Source organism: Melopsittacus undulatus, chromosome Z (assembly GCF_012275295.1).
Source record: "Melopsittacus undulatus isolate bMelUnd1 chromosome Z, bMelUnd1.mat.Z, whole genome shotgun sequence".
NCBI classification, from domain to species: domain Eukaryota; kingdom Metazoa; phylum Chordata; class Aves; order Psittaciformes; family Psittaculidae; genus Melopsittacus; species Melopsittacus undulatus.
The window spans coordinates 29992967-30008867 of NC_047557.1; the positions used below are offsets into that span (position 1 = coordinate 29992967).

The window sequence follows — 15901 nt, forward strand, 5'->3', positions numbered from 1 at the left end:
GTTTTCCTAAGAGTGAAATGTTTCATGGGAAAGGTAGTGTTTTCTTAGATACAATTTGTGACCTTCTCCCTACGTCTAATACTGTGTCTGCTTAGCACCTATAGAAGAACCCGATATTCATACAGCCTCTGAAGGGCTATAGTGGGGTTTTTTGTTTGGAGAGGTTGTTTACTGTAATTTTTGTAGTGGGGCTGCCTTTCAGATTCCTTATTAATGAACTTTCTTGTGACATCTTGTGACTATAGTCAGTAAGGTTTTGTCCCAGAAAACCTAAGAATTATTTTTTGTCCTGATGACTTTTGAGTATCTTTGGCAAACATTATGATAGGAATAAATTTGTCTGTCCTTATCACACTATCCATTTAGGCCAACTGCCTTTTTGAGTAGAAATTATCAGACAGTTCAGATATTTCTCAGTTTGCCTATGGATTTAGAAGAAAATCTGGTACTGGCTGGTATTGCTGGTATGCCAGCTGTTTCCATTTTAAACTTCTACAGCCTGTGGTTCAGGGAAATTTGGAAGTACTTTTAGTTATTTTATTGTACTAGTTTAAGCTCAAATTCACTTCTGTGGCATTTCTAGATGACTTTTGCACAGAACATATGAATTATTTTTTAATCTTGGCATTCTTTGGGCTGTGATAAAACTATTTTCTACGTCTTTAGTCATTTCTCCGGACATTTGACTTGTTTCAAACATTTTTCCTCTGTTAGTTTTACTACAGGTATTCTCTGTTCCTTCCCTCTTTCATATATTGCTTAAGATACCACATGTTTTTTTCTTGTATAAAAACATTTTTCCCTGATTCAGGAATCAATGCCAATGATTTTGCTTCATAGTTGGAGTTCATGGGTCTAAATTTCCTACTGAGCTGAAACATAGTGTTTCTTTGTGTGTAAACTGAGTTGCTGCTGTGAAACAATTGGTGATTTTGGATTGTCTGTGGTCTCAGGCTGCTAATTCTTTTATCCACCTGTAAGTTTAAAGGGAAGAGAGCTGTTCCAAATTGTAGCTTCATCATCATTTGACTGTTATCAGTTACCTAGCTGGAATTTCTTTGTGGCTGTATTTAAGAAGGCTCCAACTAGAGATTTGCAAGGCTCCATCTATAGGGAGAACATGCAGATGGTATGTTGGGAACTGGAAGGAAGAAAATAAGAGAAGCTGCTGATTAGTAATTTTCTTTACTCCTTGTTTATACAGCAGAAGAAATCCCATTAGCCTAGATAGTCAAATACCTCATTGTAAGAAGAAAGCATTTTCAAGAGGGCACTGTTCATGTGCAGAAATATTTTTCTGTAGATACGGTAATGCACTTTTCTAAGATACATGGCATTTGACTTTTTCTTTGTTTTTGACAGGAAAAAGTGGCCCTGAATGCAAGCACTGTAGGGCTGATCCAGATAAGGAGTGCCGTTTTTGTTCATGTTATTTGTGTGGTGGAAAACAGGATGCTCACATGCAACTCCTGTGCGATGAATGTAATATGGCTTATCATATTTACTGCCTGAACCCTCCCTTAAGCAAGATACCAGAAGATGAGGACTGGTAAATATATAAGGATGATTTACTTATCTATGTTGCCATTCTGTACATGGTACCTTTTTGTTATTTGCACCTCTAGAGAGACAAGACTGAAGATTTTTTTTTTAAAAACTCCTGCTGTTTTTTTAATCCATCTACTTAATATAAACCTTATGTTTTCTGTCAAGGTAATTAGTAGCAAGTTTTAATGACCATTATGGAGTTTCAAAACTGGTATGTTTATTTTATTCTTTGTGATCAGTATGATCTTCTCTGACAGTATCATGATCTGATTGTGTCAATAGTGATTGTTCCCCAGACTTTTAATTTTGTTAAAGCTTTACTGCTAGAACAGTTCTTATGCTCACTCTTTGCTTTCCCTTCATCCTCTGTCCCTGCTGCTGCCTCTGTGCCCTTCTGTGTCTTCTCATTGCCTCTGCTCTTTTCATTTCTCTTGCTATGGGAGGACCACCACCTTGCTGCTGTCCATTTCCACTGTCTCTGGTTCTGCCAGCAGGAAAATCAGATTAACTGGCATTGTTGAATCAGGGTAATTGTATTTTGAAGTGAGTCTGCATTAACCCGTCAGCAGCGCATTATGATATCTCTGTGTGGGATCTCTGTACAATTTGTTTGTTTTTGTTAGCTATCTGCAATTTACACTGCTCATTTTTACCACTTCCCTGTTATACTCATGAGATGCTAACCTTTATATATGAATAATAAATAGAACTTTATTCTAATAAAGCCATTAGACAGACATTGGTAAGTGTCTAAGATATCTATGGATGCATTTTATGGAATCTCTTTGGACCCTGTGATTAAATTTTATGTAAAAATCTATGTTTTGGAAGTATTAACATCTCTAGAAATAAATAACTCAATCTTCTATACCATAGTGGATACCATAGTAGGTTTGTTTGTTGGTCAGTCTCTAATGGTCTGCATGGTTTCTGGGGCATTGTGTTTTTTTTCTGAATTCCTGTGTTTATGCTAATGTGTGATTTAGCAATTGAGACCATTAGCATTGATAGGTGTTTCTGAGTGTGTACATTTGTACAACAGGGATACTGTTCTTGGAAGTTGATCCCTTCCATGTGAAATTTTTGTACTGGGTAAAGGTGTGTTCACTGTTTCTCAAGCCAGTGGAACTGCTGGCTTCAAACGCTTATCTAAAAATATTTCCAGTACTTCCTAGAAATATGTATCAGTCATTGGAACTGAAAATGGCATTTATTTGAATGTTGTTGTGTGTGCCTTCTACTTCTTGCACATGTGAAATTACTGTTTATTTAGCAGTGTTCATTAAACAGAGTGTTAATCTGAACTATTTGAAGTTTTCTACTGTCAAGACAGACTGGTCTTCCATGCATGACATCTTGTTCGCTACTACTTGTCAACGTAAGTGAGTTAATGCCACATGTTGGAAGCATTTCTCAGCACACAAGTGGTTTATTATTGACTGCAGTCCATAAGCAGTATTCTTTCCAGATTACTCCTGACCTTTGGATGCAACAGCTGGGAAGTTCTTTTGACTTCCTTCAGAATATTCAATGAGACCATATGTCTGGAAGTATACATCTGCTTAGTCCATCCATTCTGAAGTTGCCTGTTACTCCTGTTCTAATCTAGTATTCCAGCAACAGTAAATCTATTTTCCAGTAGCAGTCACAGGAAAGTTTCTGATAAAGAAAGTACATGTGCTTCAAGTCAGTGCCCCCATCCCCAAATCCTTTGTTCTACACTGAAAACAATTTATTCTCCCTAGTTTCTTTCACATTCTCAAATACACAGAAGGTTTGATGGACATGTCAGGATACTGATACGGAAATCTTACAAGGCATCATTCATTGTCTCTTCAGTTTAGCTGGTGTGCCAAGATTATCTTGGCCTGCTGCATGCTTCAGATGATCTTTTAGATTAGGTATTAATGTTCTAGTCTTCAGTGGCATCAATTCTTCTTCAAAAGCTTCTTATGAAAGATTTTATGAGTTACCCTACTTCCATTTCAGAGGGCTTCAGAGAAACTGGTGAATAGAAAGTTTTCTGAGTGTAGCCATTACTGTTCAGGTCTGCCTACCCTCTTCCATTAAGTTCACTATAAATGCACTGCATAGGTCCCCAGGACTGTTATCCTCCATACAGAAGATTTAGTGCTCTGTAGGCAACCACACAAGATGTGACTGATCTTTAGAGTTCCTCAAATTGTACGTTAGATTCACTTCTGGACCCTTCTGCTTACATTTCTGGCCCAAAAAAAAATATATGTATTTACACAAGTCACCAGTAAACCTGGAAAGGCAGAGATTCTCAACACTTTCTTCACCTCTGTCTCCAGCTCTGCTGAGTCCCAGGCTTTGGGAACAAAAATCCAGGTTGATGAAAACACAGACCCACCATCAGTGAAGGAAGAGTTGGTCTGTGAACTATTACAGCAACTTGACCCCTGCAAATATATGGGCCCTGACAATATCCACTTGGAGGTGTTAAGAGAGGTGGCTGACATTGTTGTGAAGCTGCTTTCCATAATCTTTGAGAAGTTATGGGGATCAGTTGTGGGGACATCCCAGAAGACTGGAAGAAGGCAAATGCCACTGCTGTCTACAAGAAGGGCTTAAGTGGATGTAGACCATGTGTCAAATGAGCCCTGATGAAGTTTGCTGATGATACCAAACTGAGTGGGAAAGTGAATACTTTGGAAAGGAGGACCATCCTGCAGGATAATCTGGATAGGTTGGAAGAGTGGGCTAACAAGAACCATGTGAAGTTCAACAAGGACAAGAGTAAACTCTTGCACTTGAATGAGCACAATCCAAGAGTGCAACACAGGCTGATACCTACACAGCAATAGGGAAAAGGGACCTGGGCATCCTGGTGGACAAGCAGCTCAATATAACTTTATAGTGTGCTGCTGCAGATCAAGCCAACAGTTTGCTGGGTTGCATCAACAAGAGCATCACGAGAGTGACAAAGATGTTATTACCCCACTCTGCTCAGTATTTGTCAGACCACACATGGAATACTGTGTTCAATTTTGGTCCCCACTATACAAAAAAATTGATGTGAGGAGGCTGGAAGAAGGTCCAGTGAAGGTCCACAAAGATAAACACTGGATTGGGAAGCCTGGCATGTGAGGAAGGGCTGAGAAAACTGGGTTTGTTCAGCCATGGGAAAGGAAAGCTCGGAGAGATCTTACCACCATGTTCCAGTATCTAAAGGGTGACTACAAAGAAGACTGAGGCTCCCTTTCACAAGAAGTCCCATGGAAAAGACAAGGGACTACAGGTTATTCCATGCAGATTCCAGTTGGACACAAGAGGAAAATTTTTCATAATGAAAATATTCAGCCATTGGAATAATCATCCCAGGGAAGTGGAGGATTCATAGAATCACAGAATCCCAGGGGTTGGAAGGGACCTCGAAAGATCATCTAGTCCAACCCCTCTGCAAGAGCAGGGTAACCTAGAATACATCACACAGGAACTTGTCCAGGCGGGCCTTGAATATCTCCAACGTAGGAGACTCCACAACCCCCCTGGGCAACCTGTTCCAGTGCTACAGTAAAGAAGTTCTTCCTGATGTTCACATGGAACCTCCTATGCTCCAGTTTACACCCATTGTCCCTTGTCCTACCACTGGACATCACTGAAGAAAGCCTAGCTCCATCATCCTGACACCCACCCTTTACATATTTGTAAACACTGATGAGGTCACCCCTCAGTCTCCTCCAAGCTAAAGAGACCCAGCTCCCTCAGCCTCTCCTCATAAGGGAGGTGTTCCACTCCCTTAATCATCTCTGTGGCTCTGTCCTTCTTGAACGGAGGGGTCCAGAACTGGACGCAATGTTCCAATGTGCCCAACTCTCCAGCCTGTCCAGGTCTCTCTGAATGGCAACACAGCCTTCTGGTGTGTCAGCCACTCCTCTCAGTTTAGTGTCATCAGCGAACTTGCTGAGGGTACACTCATCCAAAGTCCAGGTTACTGATGAAAATATTAAATAGCACTGGTCCCAGCACCGACCCCTGAGGGACTCCACTGGTCACAGACCTCCAGCTAGATTCTGCCCAACACTGGACACTTTAAAGATTCAGCTGGACAGGGTGCTGAGCCATCTTGTCTTGGCTGTGCTTTTGCCAGGAAAAGTTGGACCAGCTGAGCCTTGAGGTCCCTTCCAGCTGGCATTCTATAAAGTAGCGGAAGCTTAATTCATATTAAATTATCTTTCAAAATGGCTGTCAAGCTTTTTAACTTTTTTCTTTCTGTATTTTTCCAGTAGTGATATGAGTCTTAAGGTTTATTCCTGCAAGTAGATAGCTGCATCTGTGGATGTAGTCACTGGGTGGGAGAGGTGCTGTTATGGCACTGTCTTGTGACAGTTAATTTTGGCATACTTTGTTATGCCAGCCATGTGCACGCTTAATGCTTGGTTGTATGTAAAAGGAGTTGCAGTGGCCAGACTGGTGTCTCCTGCCAAAAAGGTCTGTATTTTCTCCTTGTGTACTAGGAGAGTGACATGGCTGTTCGATCCTTCTTGACAGATTTCGTTTGTTTCATAAGTGGAAAAATTCCACTAAGTATTTTATAGTTTAAAATTTGGCAAACTTCCTGCATGGCTAAGCCTGCTGTTTGGCAAAGGAGGATAAGTTTCTGTTGCTGAGATTAAGCCACTATATATGCAAACCATTATTTACTATTGCATGCAAAACTCAGCATAAAAAATACTAAGGTGTTGTGGTTACCCTATGAAGAAGCAGGAGGGAATGCCATAGTGAATTCACCTTGTGAATTTGAATTATGTCATGTTCCTTCTTTTAGTTAGTAATTGCATACTCTTTAAAAAAACCCACAACCTGTAATCATTCATAGTAAGTCTTAGTGTTACACAATTTCAGCATCTTATATAATTTCTAAGTTCTTTTTATGTACATTGCTTCATTGTTTTAATTATCCAACATCTTTATTGACATAATGAAATCTGTTCATATGGACATTATTCATTAATTCTTCTATTCATATCTACATACAAAAGTTAATTAATAAATCCAAAACAGCAGTAGTTGTAGTACTAGTGGTAGTTACATAAGCTAGGTTATCAGTGTTAGTGTAGATCAGGCTTCCTCCGTTAGTGGCATATGGGCCAAACCTATCCCCTAGAGGCTAGAAACATGGACAATTGCCTTTGCATTGGCATTCCTACAGTGGGATAAAAATGTTACTATAAGCAGCAAAAGGACCAGTGTCCTCTCTTTCTCTCTCTTCGTATCCACTACATACTAGTATCTCCTGTTTCCCTACCAGGATGGCTTTGTGTTATCAGGAATGAGTCTCAGCACTATAATCCAAGTAGCTTCAGTGTTGTGGAGTGAGTGTGTGTAAGCATGTGGGTATATGTGTGTGTTTGCACCTTGGCTCTATTTGACATTCAGTTGTCTGCAGTGAATTTTATTGTACTAGCAGCAAAAAATAAGCATAGAGAGGGCAAGACATAGAAACAAATCATGAATGCTGGTTAACAGCATGCTCTCATCTCAGCTATCTTCTCCTTTACATGACCTAAATGAAAGAGGACAGAATGAAGAGAATAAAGGAGACATGGGGACCTCTCACATACCATGTGAAAAAGAATAGTTAAATATTTTGCCTCCAGCAGTCGACCTTCACAGATATTGAAATGCCCTTTTTTACAAGTTGTCAGTATTTGTTCATGTTGGGTTTATTTTTTAAGCCACAGATGTCAGCTATTTTAAGACTGGTATGTACTTGATAGCTTGAAATGTTTAGTCAAGATAAAGAAATCGACACTGCTTTGGCTACAAGAACTCTACTGCCATTACTATGAAGTAATTGAGAATTTACTAAAACCTTTTTTTAGGTATTGTCCTTCCTGCAAAAATGATTCTAATGAAGTTGTAAAGGCTGGAGAAAAACTCAAACAAAGTAAAAAGAAAGCAAAGATGCCGTCTGCCAGTACTGAAAGCCAGAGAGACTGGGGCAAGGTAGAGTGTATTTTAGAAATAGTTTTTACTTGGATTGATCATGTATGTGCTATAATTCTACTTAAATATGCAATACACCAACTTCAGTACTGGGGTGCACAGAAGTAAGACAATGTTTAAACCTGCCCACTATATGCTGGCAGTTAAAGCAGTGGAATAATTATGGAGGTAAATAGAGGGAAAAACAAAAAAACAACCCACCATCCCTCCCCCAAATCCATAAACACATTGCTTAATTAACTTCTAAAAATTATTAATATAGCTTAAAGTATGTGTTTGTTATAATGATAGATTTCTTTACATCTGCATTGAATTTGCAAATAATCTTCAATATTGTGGTACTAATTAATTTTTGAATGTCTGATGTATTTTTAGGGCATGGCCTGTGTTGGTCGCACCAAGGAATGCACAATTGTTCCTTCAAATCATTATGGACCTATACCTGGTGTTCCTGTTGGAACAACCTGGAAGTTCAGAGTTCAGGTATGTTGTTTCAGTATTAGCTGTAGCTGAAGTAATTAAGAATAATAATGAATGGGTTGCGCACTAAGATAAATTTAAATTAACAATTACCATTCCCACCAGGACTTAATAAAACAAATACATTATGGTTCTATGGAAGTGATGCTGATAGTAGTGAAAGGTTGAAATACACTGATTTTGCAATCCAACTTAATAAGAAGTCTGTTGTCATTAGGACAGACAAATTTCACATGTTAAAGTTCTTAAGTGGGATACTTAGTGAATTGTCAAGTGTTTTCTGAAGTGTACTTCACATGGACTGATTAACCCACTTAGAAGATGTAGACTGTAGATTTCGAAAACATTAGATAATATGACTGTAAATTGACTCCCTGAGTTTTTTTTTTTTGGTCATACATAATGCATGTCTTAATCTTCTTTTCGGCTGATGAACAGCTCAAACCAGTGTAAGCCTGTTGCGCTACTAAAATAAGCCATCCATTTCAGCCTTTGCTTTTTCTTGCACTGTCTCATTTCCTGTTACAAATATTTCCTAAGCTCTGTGGTAAACTAGACTGGAAGAAAAACAATACCATCTCGGGTAGGAGGGGAGCTAATTTTCCCAGTCCATTTCTCATTTTGATTATAGAAGCACAGAGCCAGTACTCATCAAGGGGCAGGAGAAAACAAAGCAGGGAGAATGGGACAGCTTCATTTTGTCCCGGTACTGATTTTTTGTGATTTCAAAGTGTCCACCAAATGCAGAATACTTCCTTTTCCCCAGCTTTAAGATAAGGTAGCACTGATTTTTGGTTTATCTTTGATAGTTTTAATTACTGCTTTTAGTCAGAGAAATACTTTATTTTCAAAATCAGTTCTTCATCTTTTGCATGTTAAGGTCCTTTCTAACCCTAACTATTCTATGATTCTATGATTCTATGACTATTTTACATCATATTTGGAAGAACAGAAATTCTGTGTTTCTTGGTTGCTTGAGGAGGTGCAAGCCAAGAATGAAAAACCTTTTCTGATTTGTTTTCTGAACTTTTCACCTGCCTTCTCCTGAGAAGAAAACATGTTTTATGATTCGGTTTGTAGAAGAGAACACTTAGGAGTCAGTTTTCCTTTGATGGTGGTGTCTTCCAGTACTGTGTGAAGAATTTTGGATTTGGAAGGCCATGCAAGTTTTAAGGCTGATAATGGTTTGGTTAGGAATTTCATTGGAACACAAAAAAATAAGAGTTTTCAGATCTTTCTAGTGCTGGAAGGAAAAAGGAACAGAGTTAGAGTTCTGCTTTTGTCTGAAAATTATGCAGAGATTGCTGATTCTTAGATATATATATATGTGGGCTAGGCATAAAAAGGCAATTAGTATTTCTACATAATAATTTTGGCTACAAATGTAATACTTTTTTTTTTTAAGATTGAAATGTTTTCACACAGAATATAAAATTACACTTTCATTTCTCATATGACTGGTATTTGTATGTGAAATGAGTTTGCCACAGCAAATCTGTAAGAATTTTGACAGTGTAGTTTTGTATGACTTAAACTTTCCTTTCCCTGGAAGGAAATTGACTAATTATTGATTCTGGTGAGAGCATCTAATGAGCGTATTTGGCCTGAATTACTTACCAGAATTCATCTTCAGGATGCGTCACCTACCAGAAACATAAATTTAGTTAACAAAAACCTGGACATAAAAGAACGGAGGAAGGAATGAATGAGAGGATGTTTGATACAGCAGGAAAGATGAGCACAATAGTGGGGCCTTTTTATTCAGCATACTCATATAATGGTCTGGAAAAGCTGGCATAGTTCATTCTGCCTCTTGGAGAGGCAGCTCTCCAAGCTTACCTTGGAGAGGCAGAATAAGAAAAGTAGCTCTCAGGTGGTCTGGTTGCAGCTTAGATGCACGTTTGTCATCAGAGAGTTACCCTGGTTGGAGAACTAACATGCAATCTGTACATTATTGTAATGGCTTCTTCTGTTTCCATAGGCAGTGTGGTAATATTTCTGCGCATTGGTCACATTTTCAGTGTGTTACCTTAATATTACCTGACAAAATGATCTTTACACAGGTAGCTGGTGTCTACCTTAGTTAAAGACTGTAAAAGATTACCAAACTGGCAGATCTCCGTCTGCTTTGGATTGTTGTAAATGACTGTCCAAGTGTTGTATGCACAGAGTATAGTCTTAAATACTGCTTATGGAACGAAACATGGAGATTTTTCCCAAAGAAGAAAGTGTACCTTTTCATCTTCCAGAATCAACTCTGTCTTACATTGTCCTTACAGTTTTTTGGGTGTCCTTACTTTTGGCTTTTCTACCTTAAAAGCTAGCGGAATGGTCACCTTTAATGACAGTCTTAAATGAACTATTTACACAGGAATCCTGTACAGTATTTTAAACAGAAAGTTGATTGCTAAAAGTGGTTGTAGATTGCTGGTTTTGTGAAAAAGTGCTAGAAACTGGCTTTTTTTTTGTTGCCAGGTGAGCGAAGCAGGTGTTCACAGACCCCATGTGGGTGGAATCCATGGACGCAGTAATGATGGAGCTTATTCACTTGTATTAGCTGGAGGATTTGAAGATGAAGTGGTAAGTCATTTATAGAAGCAACGGTTTTGCTGTTCTAATGTATCAATGTTTGTGAAGAGGGTTATGTTTGTTGTTGATCCTGAAACTAATGCTTATGCAAATAAAACCATGGAAAAAATAATTACTACTGATAACAAACTGAGTAGTTTCTAGTATTCCGGGGAGAAATATGTAAGCAAATATTTTTAAAGAACCGCAGAACATAGAATAGTTTCGATTGGAAAGGACCTTAAGATCATCTAGTTTCAACCCCCATGCCATGGGCAAGGAGACCTCCCACTAGACCATGTCACTCAAGACACTGTTATATTCAAGCCAGATATGTTAGTTACAGGTGGATTTTACATTGTTCAAAATAGTTAAATTTCAGTGTATTTTCAGACATATAAATACTTCTATATATGTGTAAGTAATTTAGTATTACTTAAAAGTCTGATACTGTAATTACATGAAAATAATACGTTTTATGTTCTGCTTTTGGTCTTGATTTTTATTGCTTTCAAGAAACATAGATGCCTCTTCCTTTGGGTTTGTTGTGTTTCTAAGTATGTTATACATGTATTTTAATGGAGCAAGAATAAAAGGTGCATATTACTTGGTTTTATGAGTATCTGAACGTCCCTGACTCCTACTGGTAAGCACTTTCAGAACTTCTTAGGAAAGTGTCAGTACCTTGTTTTATGATCCCCAAAGATGCTGGAAAAAAATTACGCTTTGATGTTAAAATTGAAGTAGAGCAATGAAAGCAATTAAGCAATTACACTGCTAAACAAAACTGTAATTGTGTCCAGCTTTCATCTCATGACCTACATTTTATTTATGAGTAGATTACTATTTTCTGCAACTAAATAATGTTTACACAGGGTGCATCCCTTCCTGCTTCATCAGGTGGAATTTTGAATGATGCATCAGGTGAAGGATAAAGCAATATAAAAATATAAAACAGATAAACAGTCTGTTTTTTTTAATAACATGTATAGCTGTGAAACACAAGGAAAAAGGCATTGGAGAAATAAGCATCTGAAGTACCATCAGAATGTAATATATTCTTTGCCAACAGCACCTATCAGCTGCAGTAGAGTATTGCCTCTGAAAGAGTCTTTGTCTTTTTTTGAACATACAACATGAGGAGTTACCTGGTGTTAGGATACATTACTACACCCTTAGAGTGAGCACCAACTCAAGCTCTAGGACCCTTAGCCAGTGGATCCCATGAACACTGATGCTCAAAAATCGTACCTGCTGTGCTGGGATGCTGCAGACTCCCTTTTTTTTTTTCTTTTGGTGGTGATACATATGTCTCCTTTTTTTCTGCTGCTGTAATTATTCACTTGAAAGTATTTAATAAACTTAATTGGATCCTTTGCATGTCTTTTCTAGTTCACCTAAGTGATTATGTGGTTTTGTGGATACCGAAGTACTGTCATAGTCCAGATGACATACATAATTTTGAAGAAGAATAGTCCGGATGAAACATTGCAGAAGATACCCTAAAAATTTGTATGAATGTTAGCTTTTTTGCAGTTCTCTAAAGTAGCATACAAGGGGGATTTTTTTTTCCCCAGGTGCATTTTTGGAATTAGTTTTTCTTTTTTTTTTTTTCATATACCAGATTTTATCTCCAAGTTTACTTCTGTTATCTCTGGGTTTATTTTTTTTTTCTTAATTTTTTAAAATATTTTTTTAGGAAGAGGTTGAAATTAAACTCTTATAAGGTTATCCACAGAAAAATCAAATTCTATGCTCACAAATATCCTAAGTACAGCATCTTCTTCCACAAATGAAACTTCTAAATAAAAGTTCAGATAAAACCCTCTGCTTATATCTAGTCACTTTATTGTATGAGAACAAGAGAGATGACTCTTACTTGAATTTCAGTGGCATGACATAGGCACTTGTATATAAGTTTTTACAGAATTGAGAAATACGTTTGGAAGACTATTACTCTATGTTTCTAAACTTTATGCACTATTTAAGCACACTGCTGCCATCTTAAAACACTTTCTGTGGGTTTAAACTAACAGTTCACTATTGGGGTAAAATAATTGTAAAAATACATTGTGGGAAATAGAATTTACTGTCTAGCTTTTGGATCATGCCATTTTTATTCTGTATCTTTGGAAACTTAAAGTTCTGCAGACCCAGATTTGTCCACAAGTTGCCCAAGTTGGGAAGTATTTGAGTGCTCAGCAATGATGAGTTCTGTCAGTATAGGATTGAAGGGGTACAGTCATAGTTTACAGAAAGAGCAATGAGTGAAATTGTTTTGCATATGAAGCTTAACCTCATTCTTAAGTACATGCATATAAATGTTTACACATTAATCTATCTCTTGAAAATATTTAACCTTGAATTATAGTGACACATGGCTTACCTATTTAAGAGAGGGTATTACAATAATTAGCTTTAGAGTCTCAAATATGATAATATTGCTGATCTCCTGGTCTTGTTCTTTATAGTAACCAAAATGGAAACATTAGCTGAAGAAATTGAGAAGTCTTTCAGGAACTGAAAATCAAAGAATTTTTTCAGAATAGACTAACATTTAAAAACTAGATATTGGGTATTAACAGTATCATTGTTCAAACGAACTGATTAACAGATCACTGATCAAAGTGATGAGTGATAAAAGTTCATTATAAAAGTATTTTAATTTGTCTGTTCATCTAATCAAGTAGCTGAAGAAATTTCACTTTTGTGTTGAAAAATTGCCTTCCTGTTTTGTGTCATTAGGTTTATGTATCAAGGTTTAAACTGCCATTCAAAAGTTTGAAGATCCATGTTTCTGCTGGATTGAGTTAGTGCTGTAAAGATGTAAACTTGTTGTGTGGTGTGCTTAGTTTAATATGAACAAAGATTGTTTCTTCTTTAAGTGTTTTTGTGTATAGGATCACACAGGAAACTAAGATTCAGAATCTCATGGAGAACAGTACCTGCTGTGATCGTTCACATCTTCTTTTAAAAGATTCAGAGAATGTAAATGAGAATAGCATCTGTAGTGACTCAAAAGGGACCCAGGCAGATAAACTCGTTTCTTAGATTCATTGATACTCTATACCAAACCATTCAGTGCCTGGAACGTAGGATTCACAAACTACATCATGAAAGAGGTTGACTGCCGTTTTAAGTATTTTCTGGTTTTGCCTTAATCTTGTGTGTGGGTAATCAGTTTCAAGGTGTCAGTGTTATTCCACTTGTTTGAAATAGTATAATTGTAAATCAACACTGTTTAGCTCACTGAATTTGTCCAAGCAAATGTTGTGGTCAGGTTAGAATGTTTCAGAACCTCTGCTTAGTGTGCATTGCACAGTGGAAGCACTTGATCAGTTGCACCACTGCCAAAGGTGCAGTGCCAGTGCTGTAGCAAGTTACATACTTAAATGCCTTTAAATCCAAATCAAGTGGGAATGGGAGCTTCATGTCTGGGTTAAAGTGGTTTATATCCAAAGACCGTTGTGACTAGCAGTTTGCCTAGATATGTGTATGACTTGCAGCTTTATTAACCAGTTTGCTAGGCTTATCTGGATCATCCGAATCCAGTGGGAGCCCTCATAGAAAAGAGATGTAGTATGCTATAAAAGTTTTCTGAATTATCATGCCATGCTGACTATGTTGCCAAGGGAACAGTTTTTCCAATTTCTTCACCTCTCTTTTATAGTACTTTTATAGTACTGAGAATCCAACATAACAAGTTAATTACAGCCATTACACTGAGAGTGTCTATTGTGAGTCACTTGGATCAACCATGTAGCTGAAAACCTGATCTTGAAGCCATGAAACTTGCTTTTTGCAAAAGCCATCACGTTTCCAGGGGCTCAGCACCCTACTGTTTTGGGACCTGCTTGGAGCTCCAGTGTAATGTGAAAAAACCCCAATATCTCACTACTCAATATCTACCAAATATCTTCAATTTCTCTTGTATGTGTTATTTGTTTACCCTTGTTACTTCCAATACTAAGGACAAAGTTGTAATTTGTAGGGCACTAGCTATAATACTTGTGTTTCAGATCTGCAGGACATCTTTTATCGTGCAACAGTCTCCTCTCCATCTTTTCTGTTACTCCATATTGTTAGCTATCAGTCTGTACAAAATGTTAATTTATACTAAAAATTACCTTTCTTGTATTATTTTCTGAAATTCATTGTCTCCTCTGTGCCTGCATTATATTCAGAATCACTTTCACACTCTGGAACACCTTATTTTGTTACAGAGTGGCTTTTTGTATTTTTTTTACTGCTAGTACTACGTCTATCAAAGTAGTCTCATCTGCCTATTCATTTGCATATTTCATTTGCAGCACTTTGCATATCCAATTGTTTCTAAAGCATTGAGAACCCATTTGACACAATGATAAAGCAGATTAGAAAGCAGAAATTAATGCTGCCAGTGCTCAGGAAAGCACTGTTCAGCTCTTTTTCTGTTTAATCTTTCCAGGAAACATTCTGTCTGGAATAGTGCCTTAGGTCAAGGACATAGGCCTTGGCTTCTGGTTGTGAATGCCTAACATACTGAAATACTTTCTTTCTGAATTTAATGCATTTTCAAGAGACTGGTCATACTGGTGCAATAAATCATCAATCTGTTCCCTTCATAAAACTCTGAACAACGAGCATAATTATTCTAATCTTTGTTGCATCATACATGAGTTTCTTGCCACACTTCATAGACTTTTCACATGAACATCTATGAAAATTGATTCCTATTATATTAAGCACTTGATTAGATGCAGGAAATGAAAGAAGGATGAAAGTAACCAATTCTAATTATATAGAGAGATAAACGAATGTAAGTGCATGTCTTCTAGACAGACAAGATTTTCCTTGCCTTGCTATAACTAGGATTATAGTTGGCTAGTTAAATTACTCATACAGATTGCAGCTTTTTTTTTTTTAATACCAGAAAAGCAATCAAGCAGCAATCTCAACGGGTTGTCAGAGATAACTGTAATTAAAAAATGTTGTCTCAAAAACTTGTTTTATTTCCTAAGTAATCTCCCAGTACAGGCAGGTGTCTTCGACCTGAAAAGGCTTTCCGTCTGTTATATCTTCAGTGAACCTGGTTTGAAGTCAGAACTGATTTTGAAAGGAGCAAAAGATAATGAATCCAGGGTAGCCTGAATTATTTACATATTAATGTTTAGTTTAAAGGTCTGGTAGTCTACCATTTTCGCACTGAACCTGGAAATGAATGAGGAAAACCTCAGGAAGTGGTTGCATGTGCAGTAGTTGTCTAGTAATTTCATTTAGAATTTATATTTCAAAATGCTGACCTAATTCTATCACCAGTTAGCCACTTTCAGCTATTTCCTGCTTTGAAGCT

The 15901-nt window shown here is 37.4% G+C and overlaps 1 protein-coding gene across 2 annotated transcripts in view; it reads left to right on the forward strand.

Annotated features, from left to right (window-relative positions):
• The window catches only part of UHRF2 (ubiquitin like with PHD and ring finger domains 2), a 95186-nt gene that overhangs the window by 67352 nt on the left and 11933 nt on the right, over positions 1 to 15901 (forward strand). For both annotated transcript variants that reach the window (XM_005154996.3, XM_005154997.3), the window contains exons 6-9: positions 1363 to 1549; positions 7398 to 7521; positions 7897 to 8004; positions 10477 to 10581. In XM_005154996.3, the coding sequence (XP_005155053.1) occupies positions 1363 to 1549; positions 7398 to 7521; positions 7897 to 8004; positions 10477 to 10581 (524 nt within the window). The remainder of the gene's footprint in view (positions 1 to 1362; positions 1550 to 7397; positions 7522 to 7896; positions 8005 to 10476; positions 10582 to 15901) is intronic.